General features: G+C 30.9%; 1 protein-coding gene across 2 annotated transcripts; it reads left to right on the forward strand.

Moving 5' to 3' along the window:
• Positions 1–4658: 4658 nt before the first annotated feature.
• Positions 4659–13740, forward strand: LOC132722188 (SCO-spondin-like). Of its 2 annotated transcripts, XM_060706637.1 has the most exons (7): positions 4667–5177; positions 6002–6080; positions 6950–7126; positions 8635–8805; positions 10877–11056; positions 12417–12539; positions 13447–13740. In XM_060706637.1, the coding sequence occupies exons 1-7, from the start codon at positions 4848–4850 to the stop codon at positions 13719–13721; spliced, it is 1335 nt and encodes a 444-aa protein (XP_060562620.1). In that variant the 5' UTR covers positions 4667–4847; the 3' UTR covers positions 13722–13740. The 2 variants fall into 2 exon arrangements, with proteins under 2 accessions (XP_060562621.1, XP_060562620.1); XM_060706638.1 differs by lacking the exon at positions 8635–8805 and having other exon boundaries at positions 4659–5177.
• The last annotated feature ends 3650 nt before the right edge of the window (positions 13741–17390 follow it).

Genomic DNA, 17390 nt, shown 5'->3' on the forward strand with positions numbered 1-17390 from the left:
AACTGGTTCCATTCTGGTAGTTCATCATGAATAACTTTACCATCAACAATCAATTTAGCTGGATATATTATTTTTACTTTTGATCTTGGATTTAACCCTTTTTGTACTTTGTATTTTGGCCATAGTCGAGAGCGTGCCATTTGTATCTCTTTCGGAAAATCGTAATCGACAGAAATGCCATGTACTCCTTTCAGCATGTAGGCTCGTATATATATATACTCGTATATATATAAATTCACATTGATTGAAAAAAAATAACAACATTTTTTGTATAGAGGCCTGTATATATGTTTCTTATTTAGGTTGTCTGATTATATTTTAAAAAGATCTTTTATGTTGCTCAAATTTCCATATCGGTATTGTAATATAAGATATAAGGTTACTCATCAGCAAGGGATAATTTTTGAATAAGATTTTGCAACAAATTATTAAAAGAAATGACATCTCCATTTGAAAAGGCTATATATTCTTGATTTTTTAATTTTATTTTTAAGTACATTAAAACATATTTATATTTAAGTAATTTTGACAGTTTTCTCTAAATTTTGTTTTATAAACATAGTATTTTGCTAATGATGTTACAAAATTCAAAATAGAATATTTTCCATAATACGAGAACAGTATGTCTTTCATGTCTGAAATATCAAATTCGACACTTATCTCTAAGCCATTCTTTTAATTCTAAAAGAAAAATATTGGTAAACGGGCATTGATAGAATAGATGTTCAATCGTTTCTCTATAAATGTTACAATATGAGCATAAATCATTATCTCTAATATCTATTCTATGTAAAAATGTATTTGTCACAAGAAGTTTTTGATTAATCTTATACTGAAAATCTTTCAACTTTATTTCTTTCACAGTAATTTTAGCTTAACAAAAATTTAAAAACTCCTTCTGTGATAATGGTCCTACAGAATGTACCCATTTGTAAGGAACAACTAATTTGTCAGCGTCAATAAGGATATCATAAAAGAATCTACAATTCTTACCATTATGTATAACACATTTAAGTAATGTGTTGCTTGTATAAAATACTTCATCCCTACTGTTCCTATTCTTTTCTCTCAATAAAAAAGGGATTGACTCAATGACTTGTGGAATATCAAAAACTGTTCCTCTTATCTGATATAATATTATTATATCTTTCAATTTTTGAATACCGTAATATTACCGTCATTGTCGTAGAAATCAATAATGTATATAATATAATGATGTATCCCATTGTTAAAATATAAATTAGTGTTACGGAATCTAGTGTTAAACCATAATGGTTAATATAATATATATTCGATACTTTCAATGTTCGCTTTTTGTGCCCCCACAGTGGGGAAATTTAGATTTACCCTTGTCCGTCTGTCCGTCCATCTGCACATCCGTTCGTTCTGTTTTTGTGTTGCACGTTGCTGAAAAAGTAATTGACCTAGAGTCATGAAACCTTCCAGGAATATTGAGCAGCATGTGAATTTGTGCACCTTGGTATTTTCATGTGGATATATTTAGTATTTTTAGAGCTATTGCCCTTGAATTAGTAAAAATTTCCAATTTTCAATTTGTGTCGCACGTAACTAAAAAGGAATTTGACCTCAAGTCATTAAACCTTACAAGAATGTTGCTCAGCATGTGCAGTTGTGCACCAAGTAATTTTCGTGTGGATATGTTTAGTATTTTTAGAGTCATCACCCTTGACTTAGTAAAAATTTCCAATTTTCAACTTGTGTCGCACGTAACTCAAAAAATATTTGACCTAGAGTCATCAAGCTTAGAGGAATGTTGATCGACATGTGTAGTTGTGCACCTGGGTATTTTTGTGTGAATATATTTAGTATTTTTAGAGTCGTTACCTTTGACTTAGTAACAAATTACAATATTTAACTTGTGTTGCATGTAACTCAAAAAGTATTTGACCTGTAGGCCTGACATTTCACACGAATGTTGGTCAATTGCATGGGTACTTATGCACTATAGGGTTTCCTTGTTGATTTATTCAGTATTTGTAGTATTGCCCTTTTCTTCATAAAAAATTTTTAGTTTTCAACTTTGGCACATGTAGCAAAAACAAATATTTGACCTAGAGACATAAGATTGACAAATTGGTGGAGTGTGGGGGGCACCCATGTCTTATGGACATATCTCTAGTTTGCAAAAGTTAGTCCATGTTTTCAACACTTTTTTCCAGTAAATATTATAAGTTCTTCAGATACAACTGATGCATAACTAGGACCAAATTTTACCACTTTTGTTATATTAAAACGAGAGAGGGTAACCCAAGATTCGCCATTTTCGTTCAATAGACGTTTGATCCTTCTTAACTTTAAACTGTTCATAAAGGCTCTAACATTTACCAATTTAATACCACTTGCCTCTATATTTATATCTATAACTGATCTTTAAATTGTATCTGGACCTTTTTCCATAAAAACAGATATGATAATCTTTCTATTTGTTTAATGTACAAAGTTTGAAATAATGAAAGATATAATAATTGTGACTCTTTCAAAAAGAGTTAAATTACGCTTAGATCATACATTAATTAATTTTTCACATTTATTAAGAATTTCATGTCCGTTTATGTCCCAAATGTCCTCAACGTCTGGGGAAAATATTACTCCATATATTTTTATTGGAGATTGAGACCAGTCTAATTCAATCTGTTGACGTAATTTAGTATTTGAATCTTTTCTCGACCCTATCTAAAACGCCCTTGTTTTCTCGGCATTTATCTTTAAATCAGAAATGGCATGAAATTTATCAAGCATGTTTAGGCAATGTTCTAATGATTTCTCAGTTCCATCTTAAAACAGTTTGGTGTCATCTGCATACAACTTTACTTATTTTCTTTATTGTCAATCGATATTCCAGTAATATTATTATTTTTCCTAATCATTGAACCCAAAAGTTCTGCACATAAGATAAAGATATAAGGTGAATTTAAATCTCACTGTCTACAAACACGCTTATTTTTATTAACTTTATTGAACGCCGCCTTTCCTTGATAATCTTGAGAATATTTGAGAATCAAGTTCACTAATTTTATTTTCATTTTCCCCTTTAATGTATTTTATAGAAGTTTTATCTATATTTCAATTTTCTATATATATTTTTTCGTAACGCTTCTAACTGAGATTTCTTTTCATTTTCAATGGAGCTATTTATAACCCTTGTTGTTTGTGTGAACGTTTAATGTAATTTCAACATTGGTATAATTTATCAATGCAATATCAATCATGCGTGCAATGTATACATATAGTCATATCAAGTTAAAAGGAAACTTATTTAGTATGCATAGGAAATAAGCGCGTGATTCTGTATTCTATAAAAAATTTAGATAAAATTAAACGGAATCATTTCTGTAATTTATTTGATATTTTAATGGGAATAATTTTAACAGGCCTTTTGGTGTTGATGACTTCAATAAAATGCAATTAAAACAACATTTGTTAATTATAAATAGTTAAATAGTTTTGAAGTAATGAAAGATATATATACTACTCAACTTTTGCTATGCACCATATGTTTGAGTGCATATTTTTCGGGATAATTTCATTTACGCCGATGTTGACTTACTGTTTTATCAATTCTGCTGAAGGACGAATCTAACTACTTACCATATAAATGAGTTTTGCACTGATTTTATGCTAAGAGAATGACTCCCCCCCAAAACCCGCCTCTTTGAAGATTTCAGAACAATTTAAGACTTAATACCGTGTGTGTGTGTTATCCGTGCCTATCAATGATAGCTTGGCAGCGCCTTCTCATACTCTCTATTAGGTGTCTGATCGTTCTAAAGGGTATGGGGGTATGACTGCCCATTCTTGAACCTATACATAATTCAAAGCTCCTAGATGGTTCTGGGTTGCAGCTGACGAACTTAAATTCTAACCTGTAGCTCATTCCACATGTATTCTATTGGATTTAGGTAGGTTGCACGAGCTGGCCAATCCATGTGTCAAAAGACTTCCTCTCTTGGAAGTCCTGAACCACCCTGACCCTATGAGGGCGAGCATTTTCGTCCCTTAGAATGAACTGATCGCCGACTGCCTAGTTTACAACCTAACCTGTTTGTCTGAGATTTCATCTATGCATCGCTGGCCTGTCAGTGTGCCTCTTTTTAGCACAACTAGGTCGACGCGTGAAGGAGAAGCGTACGCAAGGTCTCCTCGACCGGAAACTACCTTCACGCAGCATTGTACGTACCGTCTGCGTGGAAACATGGACCCCCACAGCATTAGCAAGGTCATTTCGAATAGAAGTTGCTGTCAAAAACCTTGCACGACGGTGATGACGGTTTGGAATACACCAAGCGCCGTACCTAGACGAGTTGTAACGGATTAGTTTGCACGGATTTATGTCAGGTGACTATCTCAAAACATTGCTGAATCAGGATTTTCAAAAATTGGAAAATAAATCTGTTTTATACTTGTCATTATATAAAAATTAACTTTGGGTGCTTAGCGAAAGTTGAATAGTATATTAATTTTGTGTTTGAGAGATTTTTAATTACCTACATGTGGAATTTAATATCTATCATTTAAGCATACATTATTCAGCTGAAAATGACACGTTATCAAAGTTCATTTGCTAAAAAATTCAGGGTGCGGGAATTCACTTTCCTGTTTTGCAAAATTTCATATGAAGCAGTTTTTTGTATGGAATGCTCTTTAACTTTTAATTTGAATGGTTATAGTGTTGCTATGAATCTATGGTAAACAACGATTCAGTGTAAGGTTCTGTCATATTTTGTGCGCTCTAACATTTTCTAGTTGAATGAGCGTCGCACTGTCTTGGATTACCTTTTGATCATGAAGTTGTTGTTTTTTTTTGTCTTTCTTTTCAATTTATCGAAATGTTTTTGCAAGTTATGAAATGTGAATTGATTTTACTGCTTGTTTTTGAAACAGTTTTTGCTGTAGTAAATGTAAAAATAAACAATTTTGAATTAGAGTATTCTGTGACCTACGAAAATTGGTGTAAATCTGACAAAGACAGATTTCAGTTTATTATTGGTATATCTATCGAACAATGTGTGGCAGAGTGTGGTGCAAGGGTCCACTGCAGGTCTCTTATCTATAGAAATCAAATCAACGGTTGTGAGCTATATCTCACTTCAGAAACGGAGCAATCAAATCTAGGCGAGTGTGTACATGTAAAAAAGGATAACATCAAAGTTATAAAGGTAGTTTATGGTGTACTTTTCTTTCTTATTTTTGTATTCTTGTAAAACTCGAGAAATTCTTCATCATTATCTATTATTCTCCCCAATTAATATAAGTTTTCTGATGATGTTTGTCAATACAGGTTATTATTTATCATTATAATTGTAATTTTAAGTATAATTATTATTATTATTATTGTTTTTGTTATCTGATGATTTTTTTTTCAATGCAGGTGATTATTATTATTATAACTATTATTATTATTATTATTATTATTATTATTAAAAATTATTATTATTATTATTTTTATTATTATAAAAATTATTTTTTTTTTAAATTATTATTATAATTAGTATTATTATTATTGAAAATTATCAACTGGTGGTATTTAAAATGTCGGTTAGTTTATTCATACACATGCAATTAACATGCATTATTGGGTGATAACAACTTCACTTTAAAATGTTGTCAAACTTGATGATGAAGAACTCTAAATTTATCTTACTGTTCCATAAAAAATGATAATTAACCTTACATAATTAAATATAATATCAAGTTACATACTTAAGAGTAATGTCATGTGACATTGATTTATATTTTATAAATGTGTTTGATGGATATAGAAAACACATGTTTTTAAACTTTCTCTTGACTGTTTGAAATAATCTTAAAGATAAGAAGTGATTCTCTTCGTGTGCTAAATAAAAGGTTTTAGAACTCGTCAAAGAGCCTAACAATGTGAATAAACCTTCATAACACAACATTGTCAGGAACAATTTTCAAACCATATGCTTAAATTGATAAATATCTTAATGCTTTTAAGTATTACATTATCTGACTTTAGAAGCCTTGTCAAGGACGTTGTAAGCATGGGGAGGTATGTGAATCAATTAGTTCCAAAAGTGGAAAGTGTAAAGTAAAAGGTAAGATTCATCATACCACGATAAGGTTTATTATACAAATATAATTTTCATAGTTTTCACCTTGAGCCTGAGGGTTTGCTTTTAATAGTTGAGGATCATAAGAGGCGACTACATGGGTTCGAATTTTGGTGCACGTCTTAGCTCTAGCACGTGAGAGGGTTTTGATCCCTGGCGTTTGCGTTGTCACACCCGAGGTTAATGTAAATCATCCTTTTGTTTTCGGCGCCATATAACCTAAATTGTGTGGTGCGCCGTAAAACAACACCAAATTATATATCTTGGGAATGAAATTGTTTTAAAATATTTCAGGGCTGATGAAAAGGTACGGTTCATTTTTACACAAATGTACGTGACAATTGTATCGATATTAAATAGAACTAAATTAAGAAATAAAAGATTTTATCTATTGCTGACAACTCTCCGAATGCAGTACTTAATCAAAAACGTGCAAACGTGCGATTGGTAACCTTAGTGAGATGTACAATGAATATATGGTGCTTACTTTATGTGTGTAATTCTAGTGTAACACGCGATAAACTCGTGAGGATTCTTTTGCGTGCATAAATCATCCATAACGAGCATATAGTGACAAGGTTTGAGTTTGGATCATGTGTGTTTTTTTTTTGCTAAATTTCTTACTTTGAAGCCAGTCGTTTAAATTACGTGAATGTTAATTCAAATTTAATACAAAATTGATAAATTATGTTTTATTGTCTTAAATTCTATTTTTAAATTTTGACAATTTTTAAAAGATAAATATTTAGACGGTTTAGTTATTAATAAATTAAATGCAAAAAAAATCCGATGTTTAGCAAATAATATAATATCATATATTTTACATCATAACCTCTTGTTTTTAATGATTTAAGAGTGTATCAACACAACGGCCCCTGACAATGGTAAAGTTCTTGGTAATCAAAGGGAAGTTGGCAATAAGATTCGTTACATATGTAATCCCGGATACGAACTAAAAAAAGACGGCATGGAACCTGTAGCTGAATGTCTTTACAACGGGCAATGGAGCCATATAACAGAATGTGTAAAAAGTAAGAAAATACATTATTTTATATTTCCTAAAATTACAAGAATATTCCTAAATGATGCCATGTTATCTTAAAGGTTTTCAACAAGAAAAAGGGTAAACTTTTATGTCGTTTTCGTACAATATGAAAAGTATGGTGTCTGTTTGAGTGTATTTTTGTCCTTTAAAATAGGCTCAAGCGAACAATCAAATAACTAAATGTACTTTTTGCATATGCATGTATTTGCAGGTGCAACAGACCGACTAGGAAAATTAAAGGGACTAAATGTGTTTCTTTCTTTTTATCAATATAAAAATACTGACGGAAAATGTAACAAATGTTGACCAATCTACTTTAAAACGCCGGTTAGCATGTATAAATAGTGCACTACATTTTAGCAGTTTATGTATCAAATGTTACATAAGAGTTCTTCTTGGAGCAATTTAATGAAAAAGGAAAGTTGTTTCGAATCATCTTTACCTGGTTAAATCGTTATCTTACTATAATAACAGATTAACTCCTATTAGATTATGAAGGGCTTATTCGTTACAGCACTTAAGTAAAGTTAAAGGTCTTCACACAGGACATTACATTTACTCACTGACATCATCATTATTTAAGCAACCTATTTTGATTTGTTTTTCTATTGCAACATAAAATATCATCTACAGTTAATACATTCATAAACATATGAAGTCTTTACGTTGAAATAGTTTATTTGTATTTGAAAACGAATTTCTTTTATAGCAACAATATATGTACAACTGTGTGACAAGTCAATGCTGACGATATCTACTTGTATCTTGCAGTATTGTCATAGTTTGTTTACTGCATGACTGACGCAGTAAGGGCTAGCATTGTATATTGTTGACAATGATTGGTATTTTCGTAGATTTTAATATAAGTTCCTTTTGAAGCGTGTAAATCACGTTTTCTGGTTACTAGCAAAAATTTTACTTCAAGCGATAATTATAGTAAATAGAAAAATTATCATGAAAATACCACGATGTTTAACTTCACTGAAAATTTGTCTACACCGGCTTGAGCGGTACTCAATTTTCAACATTTTATAAAGCTGGCATCAATTGTACCGAAGGACCAGAAAATATAACAACACTGAAGTGAAGTACGGGGCACCTTTTTACAGCTGCCACACAGCACTTGACACATGCTTCTGTGAAGTATAAAAATCTATATAAAAGCCATATTACTGTTGGCTTTATGTGACTAGGTATTGTTTGGGGATATGTTAGCGATTGTCGCCCTCTCTTCTTGATCTCCCTTCTCTCTTCTTTGATCCTTTCAAATTTGAGACATAACAAAGAAACTGTCTAATGACCTCAGTCTCATTGTTACACTCATTCCAGAAACAATGCATGTCAATAAGAGAGAAAAAAATATGTCAGAATCTTTCATTCACGCCTTTTTATTGTATAATATTACATAATAAAATGAAGATTTTAGAATTTACAGATTTACAAACCGATTTACTTGCTGGTTTAATTCACAAATAATTGTACGTTGGCTTTCAGCTAACTATACTTGGGCTATATGGTCACCATGGAGCACATGTAGCGTAAATTCTGATTCGGGAACTCAAAAAAGATCGAGAGAGTGTTCTATTCGCATAGGGAAATCGTCTTGTGATCAATCGGATGTGCAAAATGAGGAGACACAATCATGTAATGTGCGACCATGCCCTAGTAAGTAATTTATAATTGCAACATTGCTAATTGAACACTGCATCACCGCCTTTAGAATATAGTACCTACTTGTCAAAAAACATTTGATCCTTTCTGGAAAATTTTAAGGATGTTTTGTATGTTATGTATAAAGTTTAACATGGAGTAATTAAACGCAAAACAATAACTGAATAACTCCTATTATATTTATAATGATTTATCCCGTTACTGCACTAAGGTGAAGATAAATGTCTTCACCCAGTACATTACATTTACTCACTGGATTTATCATTTAGCAACCTATTTTGATTTGGTTTTCTATTGCAACAAAATATGTCATGCAAAATAAATATATTCATAAAAAAAGGATGTCTATAGCTTGAAATAGTAAATTCGTATTGGTAAACGAATTTCTTTCAAAGCAACAATATATGTACAACTGTGTGACAAGTTTCAATGCTAACCAGATACTTGTTTCTAGCACGTGTAAGCTGTATTCCTTCAGATGAGCCAAAATTTATCATGAACATAAACCTTAAGAAAAATTTACTAAGATTTTTTTTAAAAATATTAAAAATTTAAGAAACACATTTAATATGCAATTAATGACTTAATGAATTATTTGCATCATAGTTTGGGGACCTTTCTGTTGAAAATGTGTCAGAGTTAAATCGTATACATATACACGCACAGTGCGTTAACTGGAGTGCATGTTTTAGTTACCAATCGTACCAATCAGATAATCAGATAGCCTCGTGTTTCGATGCTCTTTCTATTACTTAATGGTATTTGCAGTATTGTCACAGTAATTGTACTGCAGGACTGATGAAGTAAAGGCTATCATTGCATATTTTTGGTAATTTTTGTAGATTTTTAGTTCCGTTTGAAGCGTGTTAATCACGTTTTCTGGTCACTAGCAAATATTTTACTTTAAGCAATTGGAAATAGGAAAAAAATATCATCAAAATAATATAATGGTCAAGCCCACTGAAAATTGGTTTGTAAGCTATTAGTAACCAGAAAAATCGGAGCTGAAAATTTTATTGCTTTATTTTTTTCCGTGTTATAACGTCTGCAGAGTCCCGAGGAACGTTTGGCTCTAACAGTTGCGGGGGACTTGGCAGACTTTATAAAGCTAACTATTAGAGATTTATAATCGCATAAAAAATTACTCTACCCAAGACAACACATGACCCTCAGAAAGGACTTGAATGATTTCAGATTGACGGTAGAAAAAATCAATGACATCAGAATCGTTTTTTTTCAAGCACACAAGTTTATAAAAAAATTAGGCAATAAACATTATTCGCTCAAAGAAATATAAAACGCATTTATCAATATAAACATCAATAAAGCAACATTTTCTCATATTCATTTTGTGTGAGGCAACCAAGATAAGCGGCGATGTCTATACGCCGTATTTCCGGCATAGTTACTTGAATGCTGCTCGCCGGTTTGTGATATAGGCCGTCGAATCAATAATTTCAATATAACAAGAGCGCATGACTCTTTGGCAAAGGGGCCAAATCGTCAAGTTTGTGTGTGTTTACTGGGCCATGTATGCATTGCGCATACGTAAAACCGGGCTATAACAAGAGCGCGTTCCTATGTTAACCAATGGTTTTGGTCCCGTTATAACAAGAGCAAAAGAGGGAATAATAGCCGATTCTATGCTATAATATCAAATTGAACATGATTATTAAGAATATCATGTTTAATTGCTTTTAACACTGTAATGCTAAAAATACAGAATCATAATAAAACAAGCCATATTACTGTTGGGTATTGTTTAGGAGTATGTTTAGCAATTGTCGCCCTCTCTTCTTGACCTTTCCTTTCAAACTTCAGAAATAACAAAATAATATAGCAAAAGAAACTTCTTATGACTTCAGTCTAATGGAGATTTTGTTACACTCTTTCCAGAAACAACGAATGTCAAAAAGAAAGATAATAATCATGTTAAATCTTGCACTTACGCTTTGTTCATTGTATAGTATTATTCAATATATTGAAGATTTTTGAATTTACATGTTAGCCAATCCGTTATTTAGTTGTTGATTTAATTCACAAGTACTTGTACGTTGGCTTTCAGCTAACTATACTTTGGCCACGTGGTCACCATGGATCACATGTAGCGTAAGTTGTAATTCGGGAACTCAAACAAGATCGAAAAAGTGTTCTTTTCGCAAAGAAGGCAATGGGGAATCGTCTTGTGATCACTCGGATGTGCAAATTGAGGAGAAACAGTCATGTTATGTGCAACCATGCCCTAGTAAGATATATATGGTTGCAATATTCCTACTTGAACACTGCATCACCACCTTTAGGGGTGCATACTTTTCAAATAACATTTGATCCCTTCTGGAAAACTAAGTTTGTTTTGTTATGTCCATTTTTCTTCTCGCTTCAGTCGTTAATATAGTAGTTATAAAACTGGGTTAGGTTAATAACAGAGCCATAGATAACAGAGATCGGCAACTTCCTAGAAATCACGTTAAATTTGTAGCAAGTAAAACTTATTAACCAGATTTCAAAATCAGTAGAATGAAACATTTTCTGAAAGCTTTTGCATTTGTCTATAGCTGCAGGTAAAACTATTTACAGTTCATATTCACTGCCATAGGGACGGCTTCCGTCCCTGTTATTTTCGGCGTATTTGCCATATGGACGGCTTTAGGCGTTTCTATAATAATAATAGTAATAATAATAAATTAATAAAAATAATTATAAAAATAATAATAATTATAAAGAAAATTATACCGTCGACAATAATTATTATTATACTAACAGATTTGGAAACATATATAATTATTGTATTACTAATAATAAATGATAATAATTATATTAATTAATAATATAGTAATTACTTAGAAAATCCTGTGGCAAATAGGTGAACAATAAAACAATAACCCTCTGGCAGCGAAAGGGTTAAATTAATGATACATCAATTTCAAAGAGAACAACTTATTAATTTTTGTTACAAAACTTCATATGACGAACAAACTGGCTCAGTTGGTAAGTTCTGCTATGATTTTAAGTGAAAGACATGGAAAGTTACCAATATTTTAACTTGCAGCAAGAGATGAAATATTGTACTTTCCAATTTTGTATAGTATGAAAGGATCAAATCTATAACTGTTAAGTTTTACTTGCTACAAAATGCCTAATTTTTCACTTGTTGGTAGGCATGAGTGATATTTCAATAGGGTATTCAAGAGCGGCTTATCTCTGTTATCTACATGTCTGTTAGTAATATTTTAATGTCAAATTGGCGGTTGAAGTATCATTATCGTTTCCAATCATTTGCATATGTTACATTGTACTAAATACCATGCTAATTTCACGAATGATTGCATTTGCCATTGCATTTTATGAACAGATAATTCTACTTTAGATAATCTTAGAATCTTCCATATTGACTACATTTATCTGGAAACATATAAATGTAATCTTAATTTTAAAGTTTATATAAAATTATGTATTTTAAAAGGTTTCTTTTTAAAGTTCTTAAATTTGTAAAAAATGGAATGGAATTTTGATACAAGAAGAAGCAACTTTTTAAATCACTTGTTCTATGGAATATGTCTGATTGATTTTAAACCTGAACTAAAATTAATTGTATTTATTTTTAGCGCACGGAAAGGCTTGCTCAAATCATACGGACTGTAAAGAAACAGAGGGTGTGTGCATACAAGGGAAATGTTTTTGTCATCAGCTTTTTGCATATAACAACACAGTTAAAAACTGCACAAAAGGTAACGTACGTATATCGTCCATAAAGTAATCAGAACACTGAAATATTCATATTGTGTTAGTTTAAAGGCACATTATGCCGAAGAAATTTATAATATTCAGTTCTTTAGAAATGTCAAACATGCTTTAAGTAATGTTTAAATTATGAAATAGAATTGTGTCAGATGTTTAATAGCTAATAAAAGTAGCACTGAACATGCAGTTATGTGCCGAAAAATGTAGCAAAATGAAAACAAAGCACTGTAGTATTTTGACCTCCATACAAAATAATAATTCACTATAAATATACCAATTACCAACATTTCAAAAGTGCTAGAAGATATTTCATGATTATGGCTTATAAGTATTTCTTTTATTTATTTATTTATTTATGTATTTATTTATTTATTTATTATTATTATTATTATTATCATTATTATTATTATTATTATTATTATTATTATTATTTTGGTAACTGTAACAAGATACCAGAAATAAAAAAGAATTAGACATAAAATTGATATAATTTCCGGAGCATAATGGGCCTTTAATCGTATTTCATTGTTACTAAAACCAAAATGCACAAAAAAAAAATAAATTAGAGCAACCTTTTCTTGGAGTATAAGACTGAGCACTTCCCAGAGTACTCTTGACATTTTTGAAAGAATTTGCTTGAGGTGATTTGCTTGAGATATTAATTAGTATTAAATATATCAATCTCATTCTTGACTCGGGTTAGGTCAAAAGGATTTTGCATAAAATGTATTTTTCACTGTGATGAAAATAACAAAAATAGTTGATTTCAAACGTGCTGTTTATGCCTTAATTTTTTAAAGCTGGTATTTATTTTTATTCCCTATTAAAGTTTATAATTTCTGCTATGATCATATTAGATAGATAAAATTATATATATATTAATTTAATTTTCAGTTTGCCAAACAATGACAGACAATTATACTAAATTCGAGAGAAAAAAGATTAATGATTTTAACAGTGGTCCAATTACGATATATGGGATCCTGGACGAATGTAAAGCAGCCTGTACTGAAGACCCTATCTGCTTATCCTTCGAAATATGGCCAGAAAAAGATAATAAAGTAGGATGTACCACAGGAGTAGTAACATATGATATGATGAAATCAGCTGATCCCACACAGATCAGAGATGATAAAAATGCTGATTTGTATTCCAAAACATGTTCCTGACTTTCACGTATAGATAAAGAGAAAATGAAAAACTGAAAATTTAAATGAAAAGAAATTTATTAAAAATTTATTAGTAAAGGTACTAAATATCAGTTTACATAATTTTAAAACATTTAAAAGGGATAGGGCAAACATCAATGAACACCCATTGGATTTTTGCCTAATTTTAAGAATTATATATCTTTTAACATAAATTGCTTTTAGTATAATTACACTACGTACACACAAAACAATTTACATATAGCTTTGATTCGCAAAATATCTGGTTACAAACAAATTATATGAAATAAAATGCTTCTTTGCATAATTATTATGTAAATGAAAATATCTGATACTTTTTTATTCAATTTTATTAAATTAAATTTATTCATGAGATGTAATACAGACTGCAGTACCATGTGTCTATCTATGACAATGTATACATTTGATCGTTTAACATTTTGATAAAACAATGAATGTACTTACGAAATGAGTAAATCAACCGATATGAAATTATCTGTATTTTACGTACGAAACATAAAATTTTCATATAAAATTACAAAATCATATTTTTATGTAATCAAAGTAAAGTGTTCAATTTGTATAAGATTAACGGGAGTGTCCATGGCCGAGTAGTTATTAGTCGTTGACTTCCAACCACTTGCCCCTGACCGATATGGGTTCAAATCCCGACAGGGACTTTGGATTTTTTCATGTGAGAAAGCTATCTTACGGAACGTCGGTGATCCACTCAGGTGCTCGTTTGTGCCTGAAATAATGCACGAAAGGGCACCTCAGGCCCCCTCTACCAGTTCAGCTGGAACGTCGCCATATGACATTTACTGTGTCGGTGTGACGTAAACCCCAATCAATCAAACAAACATACCAACGTATAATTATGATTAACGTGAAACTAAATATTCGTTAAATTAAGTTATTAAATCTGTTTATCACCTGTTCTGGTTGTTCATCATACAGGTTTCATTTTGTTTTTCAAACTGTTTTACTGTTTGTTTAATGGTACAGACTCAGTCAAACCGAGTCTGCAATGTTCTTGTAATTTTGTTGTGATTAAAACTGCTTCCTCCAGAGGAGCCAAAATGTTTCAAGATATTTAAACTTGAGATAATTGTACTAAGATTTTAACAAAAGTTAAAAAATTCAAGAATCAAGTAATAATTTACATGTTATATGCGAATAATCACTAATTTTGCAGTTTTTATGACCATATTTCCACTGCGTTAACGTTACTAACGCAGTAAGGGTTATTTTTGCATATTTTGATCTCTTTTGGTAATTTATGTGGATTTTTAGTGCTATTTGCAAGTGGTATATTACCTTCTTTGTTCACTTTACAATATTATATTTTTAAATGCATTTGAGTTTAAGTTTGATGAAAAAAAAGCATGAATTTGGAGGCATACTGCTTTAATGCATCCGAGGGATCACACTTATTTTAATACTTTTACACAGGAGGAGATACATTCATCTATAAAAGTATAGTTACTTGTTAAAGTAAAAAAACAACATCAAACAGTTCAAGAATTTACGAGAAATAAAACTTGCATAATGAACCTGCGTAAAATGCGATATATCTCGAGATAAGAAATATAGGTACATGTAGCAGAAGATATCTGAAAAAATTCTGCTTTTTTATCAAATTTATTCATGAAATGTATTAGAAACTGACTGTAGTACAATGTGTTTATTTATCACAATGTATGCATTTACTCGTTTATCATTTTGATCCCACAATGAACGCCGTACATTTATACGTAATTGTGAATATATCGATATGCAATTGCCTGCATTTCATGTATAAAACATAAAATTTTCATTAAGATTTGAGTTCATGTTATCAAATAGGAATATTGATATTTTTAAAGGATTTATATGAATCTATATATGCGTTTGTTCAGAACTTTTCAACATTTTAATAGTTCTCACTGTTCTTCCTTTCACTTAGGAATCGCAAAGTGTCGTATTCAATCTTAAATGAAGGTATCAGTTATTTTCTCAGTAAATTTGGAAGAGGCCTTAGCCTGTTGATTTTTGGGAGGAGTCATGGCTAAAACTGCTGAATTGTGAAGTAAAAACGCTGGTGTAAGTTCAGATTTTTGGGAAAACTACATGATCCCATTGGGAGAGGCCTATTATAGGCCTCTGTTATATAAGAAGAAAAATCACTGAGTATATAATATAATTATATATAAAAGACAAGATGTTTGATGAAACAAAAATAACACGTGCAAGACAAGTTCTGTTATGAATTTTCAACAAACTAAAAAAGCGAAAAGCAAAAACATTAATCGGATGCTATGATGTTTTTGGTTTGCAATCAAGGACATATTACATGCAAATAATAAAGGTAACCGACGGTAAGAATCAATTCTGAAATATCGTTTATATTGAAGTGTAATATTTTAAATGTAAAACATATGTGTTATGCTTGTATTCCGATTTATGTATATGGTGTTGTTAAACGGTGCATGCTTGCGGATTTTTATTGTTGACTATCAGTTTATTATTAGCTGACCTATTTATAATAACTTTTCTTTACTTGCCAACCTAGCATCTTTTCTATTGCGCTAGTGATCCGATACTGGTCGCGTTCGATGGATGCAATAAAAGATATAAAATTATGTCATGTGTTCTAAAACTGTTAATTACATGTATGTGAAATTTAAAACTTGATTTATTGGTTATCAAAAGTTTGGCATGCATTGTTCAGCTTAAAATGACATTTTAACAAAAACGTATTTGCGCAGTTAGTTTTGCGTAAGTTCCAATTACAGTAGTAATGTTTTATTCATGAACAATTCTGGATTAGCGACAAAACATTAATTGTACTGGAATGCATGTTTACATGTATTCTATGTTTAATAAGGCTTCATCCTCACTCTCACTTACAGGCACTGAGAGTTACGGATTCCAGTCATGTCACCATTCGTGTCTTTAGATGTTATTTATCTACCAAAAGATGACCTATACATTTTGAATTCAGTAATTTCTTAAATAATACTTATACGTTTGCAAATTGATATTTGTAATCTTTACTATTTTGATGCACGGGAAGCAAATGAAATCATTATAATAGCATCATGGCGAAAAAATAGATGTTACTGCCTAAATATATAACCAAATCCTTCAGACGAGCTTTAGTGACTTATAAGGATTTGCAGCTCGGACTGATACCTAACATATGTATTTTTTTAAACATAGCTGACATGCAGGCGAGAATTATTTCCAGTTTTTCAAATACAAATTTTGAATGAAATATTAGCCAAACTCTTGTGGTTCCTTTTCAAATTTATATACTTATCAAAATACCCAAATGCGGTGAAATATAATGTTATTATTCTACATTGTAAGACTTAGCAAATGTAATAGAACAGATCTTTTTATTTTATTCTGCATTTTCAATTAGATTAGCTTTAGTCAAAGGGGGCTTGACTTCATCCTATAAAATTATTCGTAGATAATATGAGGTTAGTTCATATGACTGTACATGTAAAGTGAGTTACCATGTATAGTCAATTTTCTAAGGATTGTGTCTGACATGGGTTGTGATTGGTTACGCCGGTGAACGACGTCGTCTCTTATGGAATGGCCTTTTTGTTGCACATGGCATGACCACTTATTATTAACAGATTATGTCAAGTTGTGTAAATTAGGTTTTTTCTAATTCTT

The sequence above is a fragment of the Ruditapes philippinarum genome, unplaced genomic scaffold, assembly GCF_026571515.1.
Source record: "Ruditapes philippinarum isolate M1 unplaced genomic scaffold, ASM2657151v2 ctg6237_1_1_1_1, whole genome shotgun sequence".
Lineage (NCBI taxonomy): Eukaryota > Metazoa > Mollusca > Bivalvia > Venerida > Veneridae > Ruditapes > Ruditapes philippinarum.